This window comes from Danio rerio, chromosome 1, assembly GCF_052040795.2.
Source record: "Danio rerio strain M-AB ecotype USA chromosome 1, GRCz13ab, whole genome shotgun sequence".
NCBI lineage: Eukaryota > Metazoa > Chordata > Actinopteri > Cypriniformes > Danionidae > Danio > Danio rerio.
Window position 1 is genome coordinate 24,750,001 of NC_141021.1, and position 19,630 is coordinate 24,769,630.

At 38.0% G+C, this 19,630-nt stretch overlaps 1 protein-coding gene across 2 annotated transcripts in view; it reads left to right on the forward strand.

Moving 5' to 3' along the window:
• Positions 1–10,210, forward strand: part of chrna9a (cholinergic receptor, nicotinic, alpha 9a) — a 10,935-nt gene extending 725 nt beyond the window's left edge. The window contains exons 2-6 of one of the 2 annotated variants that reach the window (XM_087237178.1): positions 629–774; positions 4,202–4,356; positions 4,469–4,652; positions 5,277–5,628; positions 7,714–10,210. In XM_087237178.1, coding sequence (XP_087093304.1) covers positions 629–774; positions 4,202–4,356; positions 4,469–4,652; positions 5,277–5,628; positions 7,714–8,573 — 1,697 coding nt within the window. In that variant the 3' untranslated portion in view covers positions 8,574–10,210. Of the gene's footprint in view, positions 1–543; positions 775–4,201; positions 4,357–4,468; positions 4,653–5,276; positions 5,629–7,713 lie in introns of both variants that reach the window. The other variant, XM_087237179.1, reaches the window with a different exon arrangement.
• The last annotated feature ends 9,420 nt before the right edge of the window (positions 10,211–19,630 follow it).

Genomic DNA, 19,630 nt, shown 5'->3' on the forward strand with positions numbered 1-19,630 from the left:
TATTTCCCAGTGATGGGTTGCAGCTGGAAGGGCATCCACTGCGTAAAAGATATGCTGGATAAGTTGGGGGTTCATTCTGCTGTGGCAACCCCTGATTAATAAGGTAATAAGCCGAAAAAGATAATGTACAGTACAAAGTTCAGTATGTCAATATGTGTTATGGTGTTGTCTAAAATTATGGGGATCCATTTGTGCCAAAATTGTACTACAAATTTGTCTTTGTGTGCTCTTTGCATGCATAGGAAAATCAGCATTGTTGACGTACATGTTGTCTTAATCTGTCATCCTGACGGTTTTTCTGTTTCGTACTGTCATATTCTATGGGGTATTATGTCATCTGATCTGTTGTCATTGTTGTCTATTCATCTTTACTGTCATCCATACTGTTGTATATGCTGTCATTTATACTTTCATCCTTACTGTCGTTTATACTGTCATTTATACAGTCGTTATATCGTCATCCTTATTGTTGTCTATGCTGTCATCTTTATTGACATCTAATCCAATCCTCCTTTTGTTGACTTGTTCAGATATCTGAAGTAGTTATGATCCATTATCTCGCTGTACGATTGCTATTGTTATGTAAATTGTATCTTCCTATCTAACTAATAAATACTGTTGTCTCTAGCTGTTTTCTCTGCTCAGGGTCGATTTGCTCAAAAACTGTTGAATGACCTAATGGAGGGCTATTCTAATGCTTTACGGCCTGTGGAGGACACAGACAAAGCCCTTAATGTCACTCTACAGATCACGCTTTCACAGATTAAAGATATGGTAAGACCTTAACTTATACACACAAATACAAGTCAGTCTCACACATATTTACTTTAAAATTTAGAGTTAGTCTGGTGTTTTTTAGAGCAGCTTAACTTATAGCCACATACACCACACCTTGAAACCTGCAGAAACAGTGTGTCTAAAATCACATCCGCTGGTTCTGAGATCAAGGCTGTATAATACACTAACGAAACCCACACACTGTCCAACTGACCTTGATGTGGCATGGCGCGTGTCTTCTGAGCATACTTTGACGATTTAATTCTCAAACCACATAGACCACAATGGTCAAAGGCATTTAACCTTCGGAATTACACGCTTAGTTCAAATTCATATGTTCACGTCATACTTAAATGATCACAGTTAAATATTTGTGATTCTGGGCCACAAAACAAGTCATAAAGGTCATTTTTGGAAATTGAGACTTTTTTTTTTTGATATTTGAGAGTTAAAAAAAATCTAAAATCTAAACAAATTGCCTTTAACCCTTTAATGGGCATGGTCCATAGGTTATCATTAAAACTAAAATCTCAGAATTGGCTTAGTGGGGTGTCAGTAACACTATTTGGTAAAAATGAGAGACTTTGGCAAAAAATTAAAAGGCTTAAGTTGTCCAATTTAAGTTATTGGTGATGTATATTACTAATAAAAAATGTAAAGGCTTTAATAAATGTACAGTATACAATTTATAAATGATTCTTGGCGCAAAGAAATCAAAATCAAAATTGTGTTTCATAGCCTACAACTATTGTTAGCTCATTTTGGCTGTTATTAAAAATATACCAACTTAAGGTTGGTATTTTGGTACAGGCCAGGGTCACATTTTTATGCTTTTACAATACTTGGCAATACAATAATTGGCAATAATATCCAATCAACCAAACGGTCTGCTTACTGATTTCAATTTACTGCACACTTTACTGCAGTTACAGTACATAACTCTAGGTGTCAGCACTTGTTTATGAGGACAGATTTATGTGGATACTTGTATCGTTATCTATCTGTATCCTGTGACACTGTAAACATAATATGTGTATAGGGTGAGCTGCATGACTAATGTACATTGCATGTGACCAGTGTATAACAGTTTCTAGCAACATGTGCCACTGTGGATCATGCTTTGTTCTCACATAAAGTATTAATTTAGCTCAATAATATGTTTGTGTATAGAGAAATATTAATAAGAAACAAATGTGTTTTTTGATATTTCTAATGTGTTATGTATTTATTGGCTGTTGGCTGTAAAACCGGGAGCGCAAGAGCAACTCCTTGATTTGCTATCCCAGCATGATTTCAGAATGTTTGACAGATAAACTAGTGTTTCGATGCAATTGCTTGTGACTTTTTGCAGAGACTTTTTTTTCATTTAATGACATAAGTATTACAGGATATTTTTTTTATTATTTTAACCTCATATTACATATTTGTAAATATAAATCTTAAAATATTTGGTTTATTTCCATCTTTAAACTGAGTTTTCAGTGTGGTTTTTGAAGTTGAACTTAGCATAGAGTCTTAATAACGGTAGCCCCGATTCATTACAGGAGATATGATACTGTACTGTACATACATTATGCTATTGTGTAATTTTTAAAGAAGCCTTATTCACTTTTTTCCCTTTCAAACATAATTTGAGTATTAGAATAAACTACATAAAACTTTTTAAAAAACTTGCAGTCCTAGCCTGGTGCTCTGGTTTACCCATGCCCAAAGACATTCAAAATACAGTAGGTGAAATGAATAAACTGACTCAGTGTTTAGCACTGTTGCCTCACAGCAAGAAGGTTGCTGGTTTGAGTCCCGGCTGGGCCAGTTGGTGTTTCTGTGTGAAATTTGCTTGTTCTCCCTATGGGTTTCCTCTGGGTGCTCTGGTTTCCCCCACAGTGCAATGACATGCACTACAGGTGAATTGGATGAAATAAATTGGCCATAGTGCATGTGTGTGTATGTGGGAATGTACGGGTGTTTCTCAGTACTGGGTTGTGGTGGAGTAAAGAATTCAATTTAAAATTTTCATGGTCAATGTTTGTGTGCATTGTCTTTAGATAGTATTTATATAAGGCTCTGGTACACATTGTTTATGCGTTTCAGAAGACAATGAATTTCTCGTTCAAGAGGCACTGAATTTCCACCCTGATCAAACTCAATCAAATATTAATTTACTGAACCTGAGGAGTACTTTTAACCAATGAGATGTGATATGTAGAAGGCATTAAGTGCAACCTAAGGGTTCAGACTTTCTTCCCTTTCATTCTTCATTGTTGTGAGAAAGTGTTCCATGTAGAACATTGGGGTTTTATCTTGCAGAGCAAGGCCCTTTGCGACTGAATACTCAAACTAGCATACCATATAACCCAGGTGTGTACAATCCTGCTTGTGGAAGGCTGATGTCCAGCAGTGTTTAGCTGCAAGGGTGTTCTTAATTAAGGTTGGCACTGAAGTCTGCAGGACAGTGGCAGTCAATGAGCTTGTCTGGGCACCCCCGATCTAGCCCCAAACTAGGTACTTTTACATGATGCATTGTAATTACTTTAAAAGTAACATTTGATTAAAAATGCTCCACAAAAACAAGTGAGTCAAAGAAAAAAAAAAAGATTAAATTGTAATCGGTTTCAGATGAGAGGAATAAAACACTCTAGAACCAAACAAAATAAAAATTCTGCCATGTAAACATCTTAAAATGATTAGCTGACTTTGCATCTGTGTCACAGTTTGCCACAACATGTTTTTCCGCTCAGCTTCTGAGTTTGTATAAAGCAATTTTGACGCATAATTAAGCTATTTTTGATAGTTCGGTAAAGTGCAAACTCAGCTGCCTTCAGGTAACAGACTCTCATGCTCCCTTCTAGAATTTAACATGATCACATTGATGCCAGTATTTTAGTAGGTAAGTGCGTTGACATATAGTACTGTGCTGCTCACGGCAACTAGAGTTCGATTTCCTGCTTGAGGTCCTTTGGCAGACCTTCCCCTCTCTCCCTATATTTGTAATCCTCTTGACTAGCCTTTCAAATAAAGGTTAAAAAAACATGATCATTAAGTTGCATGTGAAAGACGGGACATTCATCCATCTGCTTGTATTTCTTACAGGTTTTTCTTGTGTTCTGCCCCCTTTTCAAATTACTTATGTCGCTTTAAAAATGAGTAGATATAGTTTTTTCAATTGCGCCACCTCATCTTCTTTTACAAATTTTACTTGCTTTTTACCCAAAGATTAAAGCATGAGGTTCATTCACAGCCCCGGATAAACAAGACAGCAAACCCAACAGACTAATACGCACATTACAAGTCATTTCGACGTATCGTGCTGGCACATATAAATATGTTTTTTATAAATCAAATTATTGATCAAGTCATATACAGAGCTCTCATCGAAAATTGTTTGTGTACTAATTAGTTTTTTTTGTGCTTGACTCTGTGCTAGGATGAAAGAAACCAGGTGCTGACTACATATCTGTGGGTTCGTCAGATCTGGCATGATGCTTACTTGAGCTGGGATAAAGAAGAATATGATGGACTTGAGGTCATCCGCATTCCCAGCAATCTTGTTTGGAGACCAGACATAGTTTTATATAACAAGTAATTTTACTATCTGTCACATGCACACATTACCTAAAGAATAAGGACTATAGTGCGTGAATTTGAAGGTTAGGTCTAAACCAGCAACTTTATTACTGACTTTTTTGCTCAGTGCAGATGAGGAGGACTCCTCAGGACCCCCAGACACTAATGTGGTGTTGAGATATAATGGTGAGATCACATGGGACTCCCCTGCCATCACCAAAAGTTCCTGTAAGGTGGACGTCTCTTATTTCCCCTTTGATAGTCAGGAATGCAACCTTACCTTTGGCTCCTGGACCTACAATGGCAACCAGGTATATGTACTTGACTTCATAGAGGCATAGAAAATAGAATAGTAAACAAACGTGTTTCATAGTGTTAAATTATTAATTTCATTCAAAGTTCATTTGGATAACAAGACACACTTAAAAATATATATTTTGCTGCTTGTTCAAACTGCTTATTTAAAATAAACTAAATCAATACAATTCTTGAGTTTTTGGGGGGACAACTTAAACGTTTTATGTTCAATCCTCATAAATTTGTTAAAACAATTAAGTTAACTCAATCAATTTATGTTGGGACAACATGAAGGAATTGTCTGGAATCCTGCATTTTTACAGTGTACAATAACATATTATAAACAAATATTTAAGTTTAGATTTTGTTAAATAAACATTTTCTTGCTTAACATGTTAGAATATGTATTCATTAATTTTTGGAAAACCTGATGGCTAAAATGTTACAATATTTGTAAAATAGTAAAAAAAAAAAAATCATGAATGCTACTTGTAAAACTACTACTACTACTAATAAATAAATACATAAAAAAAACATAAATCTTATGTGTTAAGATCTGTTATTGTGTGCAGATATAGTTGTGAAGGTCTTTCCAGGCAGAATTCTGAATTTGTAACCTCTGAATATTGTAACCACAGGTGGACATTGCTATGGGCATGGAGAGTGGTGATCTTTCAGATTTTGTGGATAACGTGGAATGGGAGTGTCATGGCATGCCAGCTGTCAAGAATGTCATAATGTACGGTTGCTGCTCAGACCCGTACCCTGACATAACGTACACAGTCCTGCTCAAGCGGCGTTCTTCTTTCTACATCTTCAACCTGCTTCTGCCGTGTTTCCTCATCTCTTTCTTGGCTCCACTGGGCTTCTACCTGCCGGCTGATTCTGGGGAGAAGGTCTCGTTGGGGGTGACGGTCCTGCTGGCTCTGACTGTATTTCAGCTGATGGTAGCTGAAAGTATGCCACCTTCAGAAAGTGTTCCATTAATTGGTAAGTTTCCAGCAGAGGAAAAAGATTTTAAAAAGTATATGGATGAGCTTTTTTCTTTATTTCTCTGGTTTCCTCTCACAATTTAAAAATATGTACATAAACGAATTGTAATAACAGTCACAAGCATTTAACACATACTCAATCAATTAGAATCACCATATTAGCCAAAGTATAAACGGGGGGCTCTTGAGAAATACCTAATCTCATATCCCTCCTATGCTGACTGACCAATCGGGAACCTTGGGCTCATCTACTGTATCTCCAAGCTCAGGGTTCTCTCCTGGGATAGCATGCCTAACTTGCTATTAAACACTCAAAAATATATATTTTTTGCTCGTTCAAACTTCTTATTTAAAAATGAGCTGAAACAACACAATTCTTGAGACTTCATTGGGACGTTTTTTATGTTCAATCCACATAAATTTGTTAAAAGTGTTAACTTAATCTATTTGTGTTGGGACAACATGAATGAGTTGTGTGGAACCCTGCATTTTTTACAGTGCGAGCATTATCTAAGTGTAAACTCTTGAAATTAAAGTGAGAATCAGTGCAGTTCAATTAGTTTCCAATAAAGTGATCTAAACAAAAATAAAAAGAACAAAAAATATTTTTATTGCAAAGAGGAATGGGCAAAAACTCCCAAAGACAGGTGTGCCAAGCTTGTGGCATCGTATTCAAAAAGACTTGAGACTGTAATTGCTGCCAAAGGTGCATCAACAAAGTATTGAACAAAGCCTGTGAATACTGATGTACATGCGATTTTTCAGATTTTTTATTTATTTATTTATTTTTTATATAAATTTGCAACAATTTCAAGATATCTTTTTCAGATTGTGATCATGGGGTGTAGAATTTTGAGGAAATAAATTATTTACTCCATTTTGGAATAAGGCTTAAACATAACAAATGTGGAAAAAGTAAAGGGCTTTGAATACTTTCCGGATGCACAGTAAGTGTGCATTCCAGGCAATTATTCTGTATTTAAAGGATGCTGGAAAACAAAGTTGGGGATCCACGTGCAGTTTTTAAACAGAGATTGGTCAGGCATGGCAATGGCCAAACATGTACAAACAGTATCATAGGGTAATACAAGCTGCAAAGGCAGCAAATAATCAAGGTAAACGATAAAATAAGGCAGGGATCAAACACAGAAAGACTTAGACAATGAAGCGCTTCAAGGTGTTACAGACTAACAAGACTCAACCCAGAAGTGTGTGTGCGATCTGTGTGCATAGTCTTAGTAATCAGCAAGAATGATCTTCACCTGTGTGTGTGTGTGTGTGTGTGTGTGTGTGTGTTTGTGTGTGTCAGTCCAGATAAAGTGCAGCTGTAGCAGATATTGATTGGTGCTAAGTATCATGGTATTTGTAGTTCGATTCAGTGGTGGAATTGCGTATACTAGATCACTGGCGATCGTAACACATTCAAATCTCATTCAAATTGGTAAATTAATGTTTATTACAGAGTTATTGTACGTGTTCATTAATAAAGTTTATTATTAATAACATGTAATTAACATTTTTTCAATTACCATGATTTTATATTCTACATTGTTTAGTGTCTCTTCTTACTTTAAATCTATTCTACCACTAATTCCAGCCTTCAAGACTTAAAAAAAACCTATTGTTTTCCTCATAGGGACCAAAGAAATAATCCTACAAAGTAAAAAATAAAATAAAATACTGGTATTGATGTTTGAACATCATTGTTGAAAATGAAACTAAATGAAAATAAAATATTTAATTAAAGGTTGAGAAATACAGTGTGGAGCATCAACTTTTGAATACCTAGAATTAACCACAAATAAGTTATGAATTTTATAAATCTCGAATCAAGATGACCCAGCATTTAAATGATCTGAATTTAGAATGACTATGAGGTTATTTAAACTCAACAAACAATTGGTACTAACATTACTTTAAAATACCACCTTACATCTGACTCATTATATTGATAGGGTTGTATTACACATAATACATAATAAAGCACACTGTAAAATAAAAGTATTTGTTTTGTCAGTCCCAGCAACTGATTGTGTTAACATAGCTTCTTTGTTATTTGTTTCTTGTTTTGTGTTTCTTATAGGAAAATATTACATTGCAACAATGACCATGATAACAGCCTCTACATCTTTGACTATATTCATTATGAATATACACTTCTGTGGAGCAGAAGCTAAACCTGTGCCCCACTGGGCCAAAGTCCTGATAATAGATTACATGTCAAAGATCTTCTTTGTGTATGAGGTAGGAGAGAACTGCACAACACCTGAAAGTGATCGAGGCCCATTTTTCTCTGAAGATCCACTGGCTAGCCTGGAGAGAGATGGGTATTTTGACAAAGGGTTTTATGAAGACTGTCACCTTGATGAGAGAATCCGCAGTCAGTTTAATGGGTACAGTCACAGAGACCACCGACATGGGAATGGGTACCATCACAAAAACAGCAGCTATCGGCAACATAGGCATGAGCAGCAAAGAAGAACCCGATCGTCATCAAATTCCCCTGTTCGACAGAGTTCCCATCATCCAAAATATACACACTTCATCGGTCGAGATGGAAGCGAAAAGCTCCCACTAACAAGTCAGGAAAAACTCAAAGACAGTGAAATCTCCATTCCAGAAAAAATTAACGGATACACATATGATCAGGGCAATGGGTATCTCAATGGAGTCGGCTACCTTCACGATAATGGCTACAGCAAAACCTTTGGAGCAGATAGCTACAATAAGACAACTACTGGCACAGGGTGTGTCTGTGGAAAACATCAGAAATTGGTGCGAAACATTGAGTACATAGCTAACTGTTTCAGAGAGCAGAGGGGACACCAGGCCAAAGGGGCCGAGTGGAAGAAGGTTGCCAAGGTGATGGACAGGTTCTTCATGTGGGTGTTTTTCATCATGGTCTTCCTCATGAGTATTCTTGTCTTGGCCAAGGCAACCTAGGAAAGTTTACAACTTGATGCAATTGGTAAATTACATAATAAGTAAATCTATGTGTCAAAAGACTGTAATTCTGTTCTGCAATCCTGTATTTGTTGGCAAATGCATTCAGATTAAAATGTGAATTACAGTTACAGCATGTGTTTTAGTTGTTTGAATATCTTCCTTTATTCATTGCTGTCTTTGTTTTTTCCACTCCTTTTTTTGTAGTTGGTAAAAGTTAAAGAAATGGCATTAATATTTCAGGTGTAGAAGTGTTCCCACAAGTGTACATAGAGTAACACAATCTTTGTCCAGCATGGACACACATTAATAATGCACAATTAACCCCGCACATGCGTATGGGCAGACATTGACACTAACACACATTAAAAATGCATCAATAGACCTGTCCTGAATATTGAACACGTGCATCTTGCATCCTATACCAATGCTAGTGTACCAATCTATCCTAGAAGCAACATTTGCAACTTCTATATTTGCTTACTGTCACCTATTGTTGACTTGTTTGATTTGCTGTGGTTGTCTCTTGATTTTTTCTTTGTTCACAGTATACTTTACAACAGTGCTACACAAATAAATCCTTAATCACAAAATCCTAGAATTTTAGAAAGACCTACTGATCGAAAAAGGAATCAACTTGAGAAAAAGGATACATAGAAATTAGGAGTGCAACCTCAAATGCTGTAACAAATCTTGAAACAAGAGTCAGTTACTGCACCATTAATAAACCAAGCTTTATATAAAAATACCATTCAAAGACTTGAAAATGTCCTGGCCAAAACCCCTCAACCCAACATTACTTAAACTGAAACGGAACTGAAAATGTCATAGGGCTCTATTTTAACAATCTAGCCACAAAGTCTAAAGCACAAGGCACAACAGCATTACGTGCGTGTCTGAGTCATGAAAAAGGCACGGGGGTAGTGATTTTTATATTCATATTGAAAAAAAAAAAAATTGTAACATTAATCCTTTATTTTTTTCATATGTGAAGATATTTGTGTCTTGCTTTACATCCTGAGTGTATCAAACAATGTGTACAGGTTTTGGACCTGCATAGATCCATAATTACAGCAGTCTGCGCTGGACTTTAGACCGGGGTTTATTTGGTCCTGTTTCAGTTTTTTTTTTAAATGCAACAACAATGAACTTTAATACACTTCTTCTTTAGTCGGAACACCGATGAGTCTACAAAGTGGCACAAATTGAATTTGCTATTTAAACAACGAGGCAAAAAATGAGAAAATTAAAGTTTGCGCTGGTCTAAAAATTGCGCCAAACACGTCTTGCACATTATTGTGCCGGGTGAATGATAGGGCCCTCAGTCTTTTCATAGTTGTACAGTGCTTTTTTTAATATCTGCCAAGAGACTTTTCAGCCTTAAAGTGACCTTGATGTTTTCTGATTATTTTACACGTACATTTACACATTTATCTGCAAAATGTGGCAATATGCCCTTCTCATTTTTGTAAATTTTTGTCTCTTACAATCAAGGATAGCAAGGCAAGGCAAGTTTATTTATATTGCACATTTTATGCACAATGGTAATTTAAAGTGCTTTACATAAAGAAAAAAAATCATTAAATACAAGTATATTAAATCATAATTACTAATAAAACAGGTTTAAAAGGAATGACAATAAAGGAAAAGAAAGACAAAGCACACACAGAGCACAGTGCTCATTCAGTAAAGACACAGTTTAACAGATTTGAGTTCTAAGTCAGTGTTATGAGTCTAATTTGCCTACTGTTGAAGCACATCTGATCATTTCTGGAAGATGATTCCAGCAGTAGGGGCAAAAAAGGCAAACTCTTGGAATTTCTAATTTAATCAGTCCTTGATCTGAGTGATCTGCTAGGTTGTATTCAGTGAGCATATCTGTAATTTATTGTGGTCCTAGGCCATTTAGTGATTTATAAACAATAATAATACTTAATAATAATACTAATAAAAAAAAAATTATTATGAATGTAACTAGAACAGTGTAACTGTGTAAAGACCTGAGGACAGGTGTGATGTGCTCTGATTTTCTGGTTCCGGTCAGAATCCTGGCAGCAGCATTCTGGATGAGTAATAAATGTCTGACTGTCTTTTTAGAAAGGCCAGCGTGGAGTCCATTATAGTAACCCACTCTGATCTTGATCTTGACTTGATCTTTTGATTTCTCTTTCTTCCTGCTTTTCATTCTTGCAGTGTGCACTCTTTATTACTGATTAGTGCGCACACGGCTTGCTGCACCTGTTACCAGTCTCCATTAATTTCCTTGCTATTTAAGCTCTCCTTTTCCCACTTTCTGGTCGCTAGTGTGTACTGTCATTATTCAGGCTATCTCGCTACGTTGTCCTGATTCCTGTCATTGTCATGCATTACTTCATGTTCTGATTCTGTTTTTCTCTTCTGCCCAGTTTTTGCTTGGTTGCCTGTGTTTTTTCTGTTTCATTTTGGATTCTCCCTGGCCAGCCACCTACCTTCTACTTCGCCTGTCCGATGCTGAACTTGAATTTCCTCCGTAATCCCATCTGCCTCCCGATCAATGCTCACCTGCCTGTGATCTCTCACGCCCGCCGATTTGGACACTGTTGCCATGTTATCTTTCGCTCTCGCCGAGCGATCTCATCATTTTCATTTGAGTTACGAGCCTCGGCTCGTCATTGTTTTGAAGAGTTAATAAAATCCTTTTGTGTTAACAGCATTTGCGTTTGGATCAGTCTCTCCGGGTGTGACGGTTTATCCCCACTGTAAACAAAGAATCTAATTCTTGCATTGTTTTTGAGATGATAGTCTGCTGATTTAGTTACTGCTTTGACATAATGACCAAAACAAAGATCTGAATCCAGAATCACACCAAGATTCTTGACATTATTTTTTATTGTTTGACCCCTAGACCCCCCATAGCTGTGGAAAGAAATTTAGGTTTTAGCATTAAAAGGTTCCACATAAGAGGTACCAGAATTGAACCTTGTGGGATTTCACATGTCATGGGTGTCTGCCTCTACCTATGGTCACTTATACTGACATAGTAACCTCTACCTTCAAGAAATGATCTGAACCATTTAAGGACTGTCCCAGAATGCCAACCCAGTTTTACAGCATATGAAGTATGCTGTAATCGACAGTGTCAAATGCAGCACTGAAATCAATAAATATCAGCACTGTTTGTTTGCCTGAATTTGTATTTGTAAGACAAATATCATTGATTATTTTTATGAGGGCATCATTTGTACTATGATATGGTCAGAATTAAAATTGAAAAATGTCTAAACATCTCTTAGAACCTAGACATTTGTTAATCTGGTTAAAACCATTTGGCAATAATTTTGCCAATAAAAAGGAGAATTTTAAATCATTTGTGCTGTTATCATGGTTGCTCTTTTACAGACTGCAGATTAAAGGGAGTTTGGAAAAGTTCGAGAAAGACATGAAGCATTTAACACTTTTAGGAGTTAAACAGTTAAACATCATTTTGAAGAAATATGTGGGGAGTGGGTCAAGGCAGCAGGATGACGTATTCATAATCTGTATGATCTCTTCCAAGATTTTACCATCAATTGCACTGAAATAAGACATAATTTCTGATTTCTTAAATTGTGAAGAAGGTACAGAGCTAGTAGCTTTTATATTTCATTTGTAGAAAATACTACATTTTAAAAATTTTAATCATTTAATTAATTTTATATTTACAGTTTTTCTCAGTGGCTTTGGTACATTTGTCACAACACTATTCTCATTTGCACAACAGTTAATGCAGTTTTCATAACAATTAGTACAAAATGCAAAACCTAATTGATAACCTGCAAAAGCGTGTCACTTGCTCAACATGGATAGCTCATTCTTCAAAAGCAAGTATTCATGTCAATGGCAGTATTATTGTCATCAAGATAAAGGCCTGACACCGTTGTTTATGAACAAGATAGTCAAATGGCTTTGTCATGTTTTCATTTACTCTGTACATTTTTTTAAATGCAAAAAGTCAGATGTTGGTGACACTTCCTGAAAATGCTCAAGACAGGCCTTTATACTACAGTTTTTCTCAGTCGCTTTAGTGCGTTTCTCACAACACTAGTGCATTTTTGCAAAACATTTAATGATTTTCTAAAAACAATTAGTACAAACTGAAAAACCTAGCTGATAACCTGCAAAAGCATGTCACATGCTCAAAATGGATAGTTCATTCCTCAAAAGCAAGTATTCATGTCAATCAAAGTGTCAGTGTCATCAAAATGAAAAGTCCTGTCAACATTGTTTATGAACAAGATAGTCAAATGGCTTAGTCATGTTTTCATTATAACAGTTTACTCTCTACATTTTTTCAATGCAAAAAAGTCAGATGTTGGTGACACTTCCTGAAAATGCTCAAGACAGCACTCTATACTATTTGCACAGCCATTTGAAAGCTACAGTAAAGTTAGACATCACTGCATTTAGTGAGGTATCTAAGTACAAGACACTGAATATGTATGTTTCACATTTTTACTCTGCATTTGCTCTTAAAAATCCTAATTTATTGACAGCATTGTGCAAAAGAATAAACACACCCTTATTTACAACAAACCTAAACTCCCTTTAGGAAGAGCTGTGCACATAATATTGCAGTACATATTGGAACTGAGCCTACAACATACACAGGTCTGTAAATCATTCATCAAATTGTTTAATTTTAAAGACATTTTCAGGAAAATAAAGATTTAAATTTGCTTAAAAAATTAGCTTGACAGATTTTTACAACTAGTTCAACATTTTTGGATGTAATGACTCAAGTAATGAAATGAGGATTACTCGTTTTATATCGAATGACTATTCAACATTTACAAGTTTAGTTCATTTTGACTGACATGACATAAGCAGATGATAATGTTCTGAACAGCAGAGAGTTGTATAAAAGCAATTGATGCATCTCCAAAAGCATTCGCAATTTGTTGAAAAGAATGAGAAACTGCTACTAGGATTTGCACAAATGACTAATTGTTTTGAGAAATGCATTACCTGTTGTGCAAATGTAAACAGTGTAGTGAGAAATGCACCAAAGCGACTGTATTTGCACAGCCATTTGAAAACTACAGTAAAGTTAGACATCACTGCATTTAGTGAGGTATCTAAGTACAAGACACTGAATATGTATGTTTCACATTTTTACTCTGCATTTGCTCTTAAAAATCCTAATTTATTGACAGCATTGTGCAAAAGAATAAACACAACCTTATTTACAACAAACATAAACTCCCTTTGGGTAGAGCTGTGCACAACTGTAAACAATATTGCAGTACATATTGGACCTGAACCTGCAACATACACAGGTCTGTAAATCATTTATAAAAATTGTTCAATTTTAAAGACATTTTCAGGAAAATAAAGATTTTTTTTTTTTTTTATAAAGTTTGCTTGACCGATTTTGACATCAAGTTTAACATTTTTGTATGTAATGACTCAAGTAATGAAATGGGGACTATTAGTTTTATATGGGATCTATATTCAGCATTTACAAGTGAAGTTTATTTTGACTGACATGACATAAGCAGATGATAATGTTATAAGTGAAGTTTATTCATAAACTAATTTCAAGAGGATCACTAGTTATGATTTATCACGGCCGGTCTCGCATTTGCTAATCACTATCTTCCAATCATATGAGCCCTAAGCTACTATAAATAGCCACAGTTTTCAGTACACTTTTTCTTTGTTTGTAAGAAACCCCCCTCCTCCCCTATTCTCCTCCTTTACCTCTGATTGGGCGGCATGGCGGCCCAGTGGATAGCACTTTGAGCCCCACAGCAAGAACACTGCCAGCCCTGGTTCCACAGGACCGGTGGGTGTTTCTGTGAGGAGTTTGTATGTTCTCCCCGTGTCCGCGTGGGTTTTCCCCGGGTTCTCCGGTTTCCTCCCACCATCCAAAGACATTCAACATACATAACAATTAAGCTTTATCTAACCCCTTGTGTTCCCTTAGCTACCGTAGCAGGGGAGTTCTGAGATCCACCAAGCTCAGGCTCCCCTCTCGCTCTGCCAAAGGGAGGAATCCCCGGGCTCGAGGAGCCCTTGAGCTCAGGGCTCTCTCCCGGGACAGCATGCCAAACAAGCTTTTATAAATCATCAGCTAAGTGTGAACTCTTGAAATAGCAGAGAGTTGTATGAAAGCAATTGATGAATATCCGAAAGCATTTGCAATTTGTTGAAAGGAATGAGAAACTGCTACTAGGATGTGCACAAATGACTAATAGTTTTGAGAAATGCATGACCTGTTGTGCAAATTTAAATAGTGTTGTGAAAAATGCACCAAAGCGACTGACAAAAACTGTAAATACACCCCTATTTACAACAAACATAAACCTTCTTTGGGTAGAGCTGTGAACAACTGTAAACAATCTTGCCGTACAAATTGGAACTGAACCTACAACATACACCGGACTGTAAATCATTCAGGAAATTGTTTGATTTAGAAGACATTTTCAGGGTAAAAAATATTTAAAATTTTTAATAAAGCTTGCTAGACAGATTTTGACAACTAGTTCAACATTTTTGTATGGAATGACTCAAGTAATGAAATGAGGACAATTAGTGTGGAATGGAATGACTATTCAGCATTCACAAGTTTAGTTAATTTTCACTGACCAGATAATTAGCAAATGATAATGTTATAAACAGCAGAGAGTTGTATGAAAGCAATTGATGCATGTTCAAAAGCATTTGCAATTTTTTGGAAAGAATAATAAACTGCTACTGTGATGTGCACAAATGACTAATTGTTTTGAGAAATGCATTAACTGTTGTGCATATATAAATAGTGTTGTGAGAAATGCATCTAAGCCACTGAGAAAAACTGTAAAGATACTTGTGTATTGCTGTACATCCTGTAAATTAAGCAATGTGTATTTGTTTTTAACGCACTAACATGCTTTTTAAATTACAAAAACTTTGTGTCTGTTACGATCGCTGCTTCTCCCACACTATAACCATGGACTACACTTCCGCCTTCTCCTGGACTACATATTCATACATGCTCTCCGGTCACATTCACACATGCTCACTCATCTAGACTGATTACATTCTCACCACCTGAGCCTTGTCAGAGATTGATTTCACTCACTACTTAAGCCACTCATTCACCCATCCAGTTGCCGAGTCTTGTTATCTGTCACAGTAGCATTACAACGCGTTTCACAGTCTTGTTTTCTTGTGTACAGACTGTAGGAGCCATTTGGCAACTTTGCTCATTGTTCCACTAGGTGGTGCTCCTTAAACAGACTTTATAAGTGGGAACGAACATTCAGGTAACAGGTGTTGCTAGACGGAAGGGAGCACATACAGTTTGACCACACACACTTTCAAACACACACACTTTCAAACACACACACTTTCACACACACACCCACAAACAAACGCTCACGCGCATTCACACAGAGAGCCACACACATTCATTCATGCTTTAGCATGACGGTTGTTTTGTTTGTAAGTCACGATATGTGGCAGTGTTTGACTTCTACGAACGGAAACTTACCTGGAAGGAAATTTGTGAACTATTGGAGTTTGCAACTGCAATAAACGTAAACATCTTCGGAAACAAGTAAGACTGTTCATTTCATTTACACTACATCAGCCAGAGGACAGTGTGCGTCAGCTGGGTGCCTGTCTAACAACATCTCAGGGACTTCAAGCAATAGGCTTAGCCTCTACACAGACCGTTAGCCTTAATAGCCTCTTTGTCTTTGCCTGCCGCCTGCCTTTCTGACCTCTTGCCTATATTCGACTGTGATTCTGGATTGTCCTCACATTCCTGTTTGAACCCGTATTGACCACCACTTGCCTGACTGTGAATAAACCTGCATGTGGATCCAAACTTTCTGTTGTCAGTGTCACTCTCCATCGTTACAGTGTCATTGACTTTAGACCAACTTTTAGCTGTTCAATGATGTGTTCTATTTCAGTTGCCTCAAAACAGCAATGCACCAGCAATGCATATTACTCCATAAAATGAAGTTTATTTCTTAACTAATTTCGGGAGGAGCACGTGATTATAATTGAGCACAGCTGGTCTCGCATTAACTAACGTATGATTCACCAATCAGATGATTCCTAACTCCCTATAAATATACAGTTTCTTACTACAGTTATCTTTGCTTTGAAGAATCCCCCTTTCACCCCAACTCCTCCACCTTTCCCTCTGTAGGGCAGCATGGTGGCCCATGTCACACAACCAGCGATCTCTTTCCAGAAGATCGCTGGTTCTCACACGAACTCTCACAACTACATTTCCGCATTTCCCAGGACTACATATTCATACATGCACTGCTCCCAGACATGCACGCCTGTTCATTCATCTATCCTGATTGCAATCACCAGCTGAACCTTGTCACAGACTGATATCACACCATTCATAAGCCACTCTTTCACCCTTCCAGTTTGCCGAGTCTTGTTTGCATTTTGTGACATTACAACACGTTTCCCTGTCTTGTTTCTCCGTGTTAGATCTTAGCCTTGTTTACCCTTGTTCTCTAGTTTAGCCGCCTGCCTTATGACCTATTGCCTGAATATTGATTACGATTTTGGATTTGCCTGCATATACCTGTTAACACCTGTATGACCACTGCTTGCCTGACGCTGAATAAACCTGCATATTGGATCTTACCTTCTGTTGTGAGTGTCACTCCCCCCAGTCGTTACAGAAGACTCGGCCAAGATGATGGATCCAGCGGGAACCCAGATAATGCGCCTGCGTCAGGGAGCACGATCCATCGAAGAGTATGTGGAGGAATTTATTAATCTGGCCCACCGAACAACCCTGAGTGAGGTATGCCTTATGATTTTCTTTCATGGCGGACTGTCTGAGCCCCTATACTCCCAAATGCCACTGAAAAATCCCCATTGCTCCATTATGAACTATATTGATTTGGCTCTCCAAATGAGTGGATAATCCTTCACCATTTGCGAGGTGGACGAAAATCCTAATAATCTTTTGGGGGGGGGGGCTATAGAGAGCAAGACCCGCTGGCAACGGGGCTTGCGACTCAGTCGCCACAGCCAGCTCACAAGATGGTCGCTCCCAGTCAGCCAGCTCACAAGATGTACTCCAGGTCCTTCGATGCCACACGATCCAGGACCACTGCAGCTCCACTCTCCGGGTCTTCCGCAGCTCCACTCTCCAGGCCCTCCGCAGCTCCACGCCCCAGGTACGCCCCAGCTGCATGGTCCTGGCCCTCCATCCCTCCCCCTGTTCTGCCTCCGCTCCGCCTCCCACCTGAACAGTAGTGGAGTGTCTGGAATCCACTCTAGAGGGGGGGCTATGTCACACAACCAGCGATCGCTTTCCAGAAGATCACTGGTTCTCACACAAACTCTCAGAACTACATTTCCGCATTTCCCAGGACTACATTTTCATACATGCACTGCTTCCAGCCTTGTTTACCCTTGTTCTCTAGTTTAGCCGCCTGCCCTATGACCTATTGCCTGAATATTGATTACGATTTTGGATTTGCCTGCATATACCTGTTAACACCTGTATGACCACTGCTTGCCTGACGCTGAATAAACCTGCATATTGGATCTTACCTCCAGTTGTCTTTGTCACTCCACCCCGTCGTTACAGACCAGTGTTTAGCACTGTTGCCTCACAGCAAAAATGTCACTGGTTCAAATCTTTAACCAGCCAGCTCTCGTTTCTGTGTGGAGTTTACATGTACTTCCTGTGCTCGCGTGGGTTCCCCCCAGGTTCTCCAGTTTCCTCTCACAGTCCAAAAACGTGTCATAAGTGAATTGATCAATTTAAATTAGCACTATAGTCGAGCTCTTAACCAGCAGTATATCTCTACATAGCAATTATGTTATCAGCCCTTAACAAAGGGGGGAGTTCTCGAGACCTACTTGAGCTCAAACTCTCCTCTCGTCCTGCTAATGGGAGGGAACTCCGGGCTGAAGGATCTTATGTGCTACGGGCTCTCTCTTGGGACAGCACGCCAAACTCATTTCATAATTGTGGAGAGGTAAGCAGGATCGAACACCCAGGGGGGAGAGCATGCTCAGAGCCCGGCGGCTAATTAGAAATAATTAATAACACCTGTTTATTCTAGTGATTGGGCCGGAAAGATTCCCTTCTTAAGGAGAACGGGAGGAGCAGTCGGGAGAAGAGGGAGAGAGCACACACACACAGAGCTACTGGTGTTGTGCACGTATATAAAAATAAAAACTTGACCTTACCTTATATCACCGACCCTGTATTCTTCTTCCCACACAACAACGAACTTTGCAACAGTGGTGCCGAAACCCACAAAGAAGAAGAAACTTCTCTGCCATAATGGTTACTCCGTCTACCGATGCATGTGCGGATATCATTCAGGCGCTCATGGTCCTCCACCAACAACAACATCGTGGGCTGGTAGAGCTGAGAGAAAACATGGAACGACGCCTCAGAAAGAAATTGTGCCCCTAAGCACTGAAAATTGAAAGCACTGCTCTCCCTAAGACTTCAACCACAGCCACTGCAATGAAGCCAAACTCTCACCGCTCTTAGCGGTCCACCTGTCGTAATGTAGTATGCTTTAAGGGGAAGCTTCTCTCTTTAATGAGAAACTAATCTCCAACAAGACTAAACATTTTGTGTCTTTAGAAAAGCAAAACTCTCATAACTAAAATAATTTAAACCATTTAAAAGACACAAACACTATGGACTTAACATCCTCTGTTAAACTGTAAACATGCAGAGATTATAACAAACCAAATAAACCCACCTTTCAAGCTTGCTGTCTGTCCACAGGTCCATAACATTTTAACAGCCTAGTTGATTTAACTGCAAGGATCAAAGCAATCCAATCCATAAAACATTAGTCCACAACATGAATACTGTATATGTTGATAAACATCCATGGATACACTGCTGTCATCCAAACTTGTTGCTGGAGTGCTTTCAGTAAAGTAGTATCTTTCAGACGAAAACACTGGCAATATGGTCAACAAAATGGCCGCCGACCTTTTGATTGACACTTCATTGAGCCAATAGCTGAAAAGAGAAGTGTCACCATCCAAGAGCTGTCAGAACATGAGATGGTCCTGCCCTCTCTTACGATAGTTAT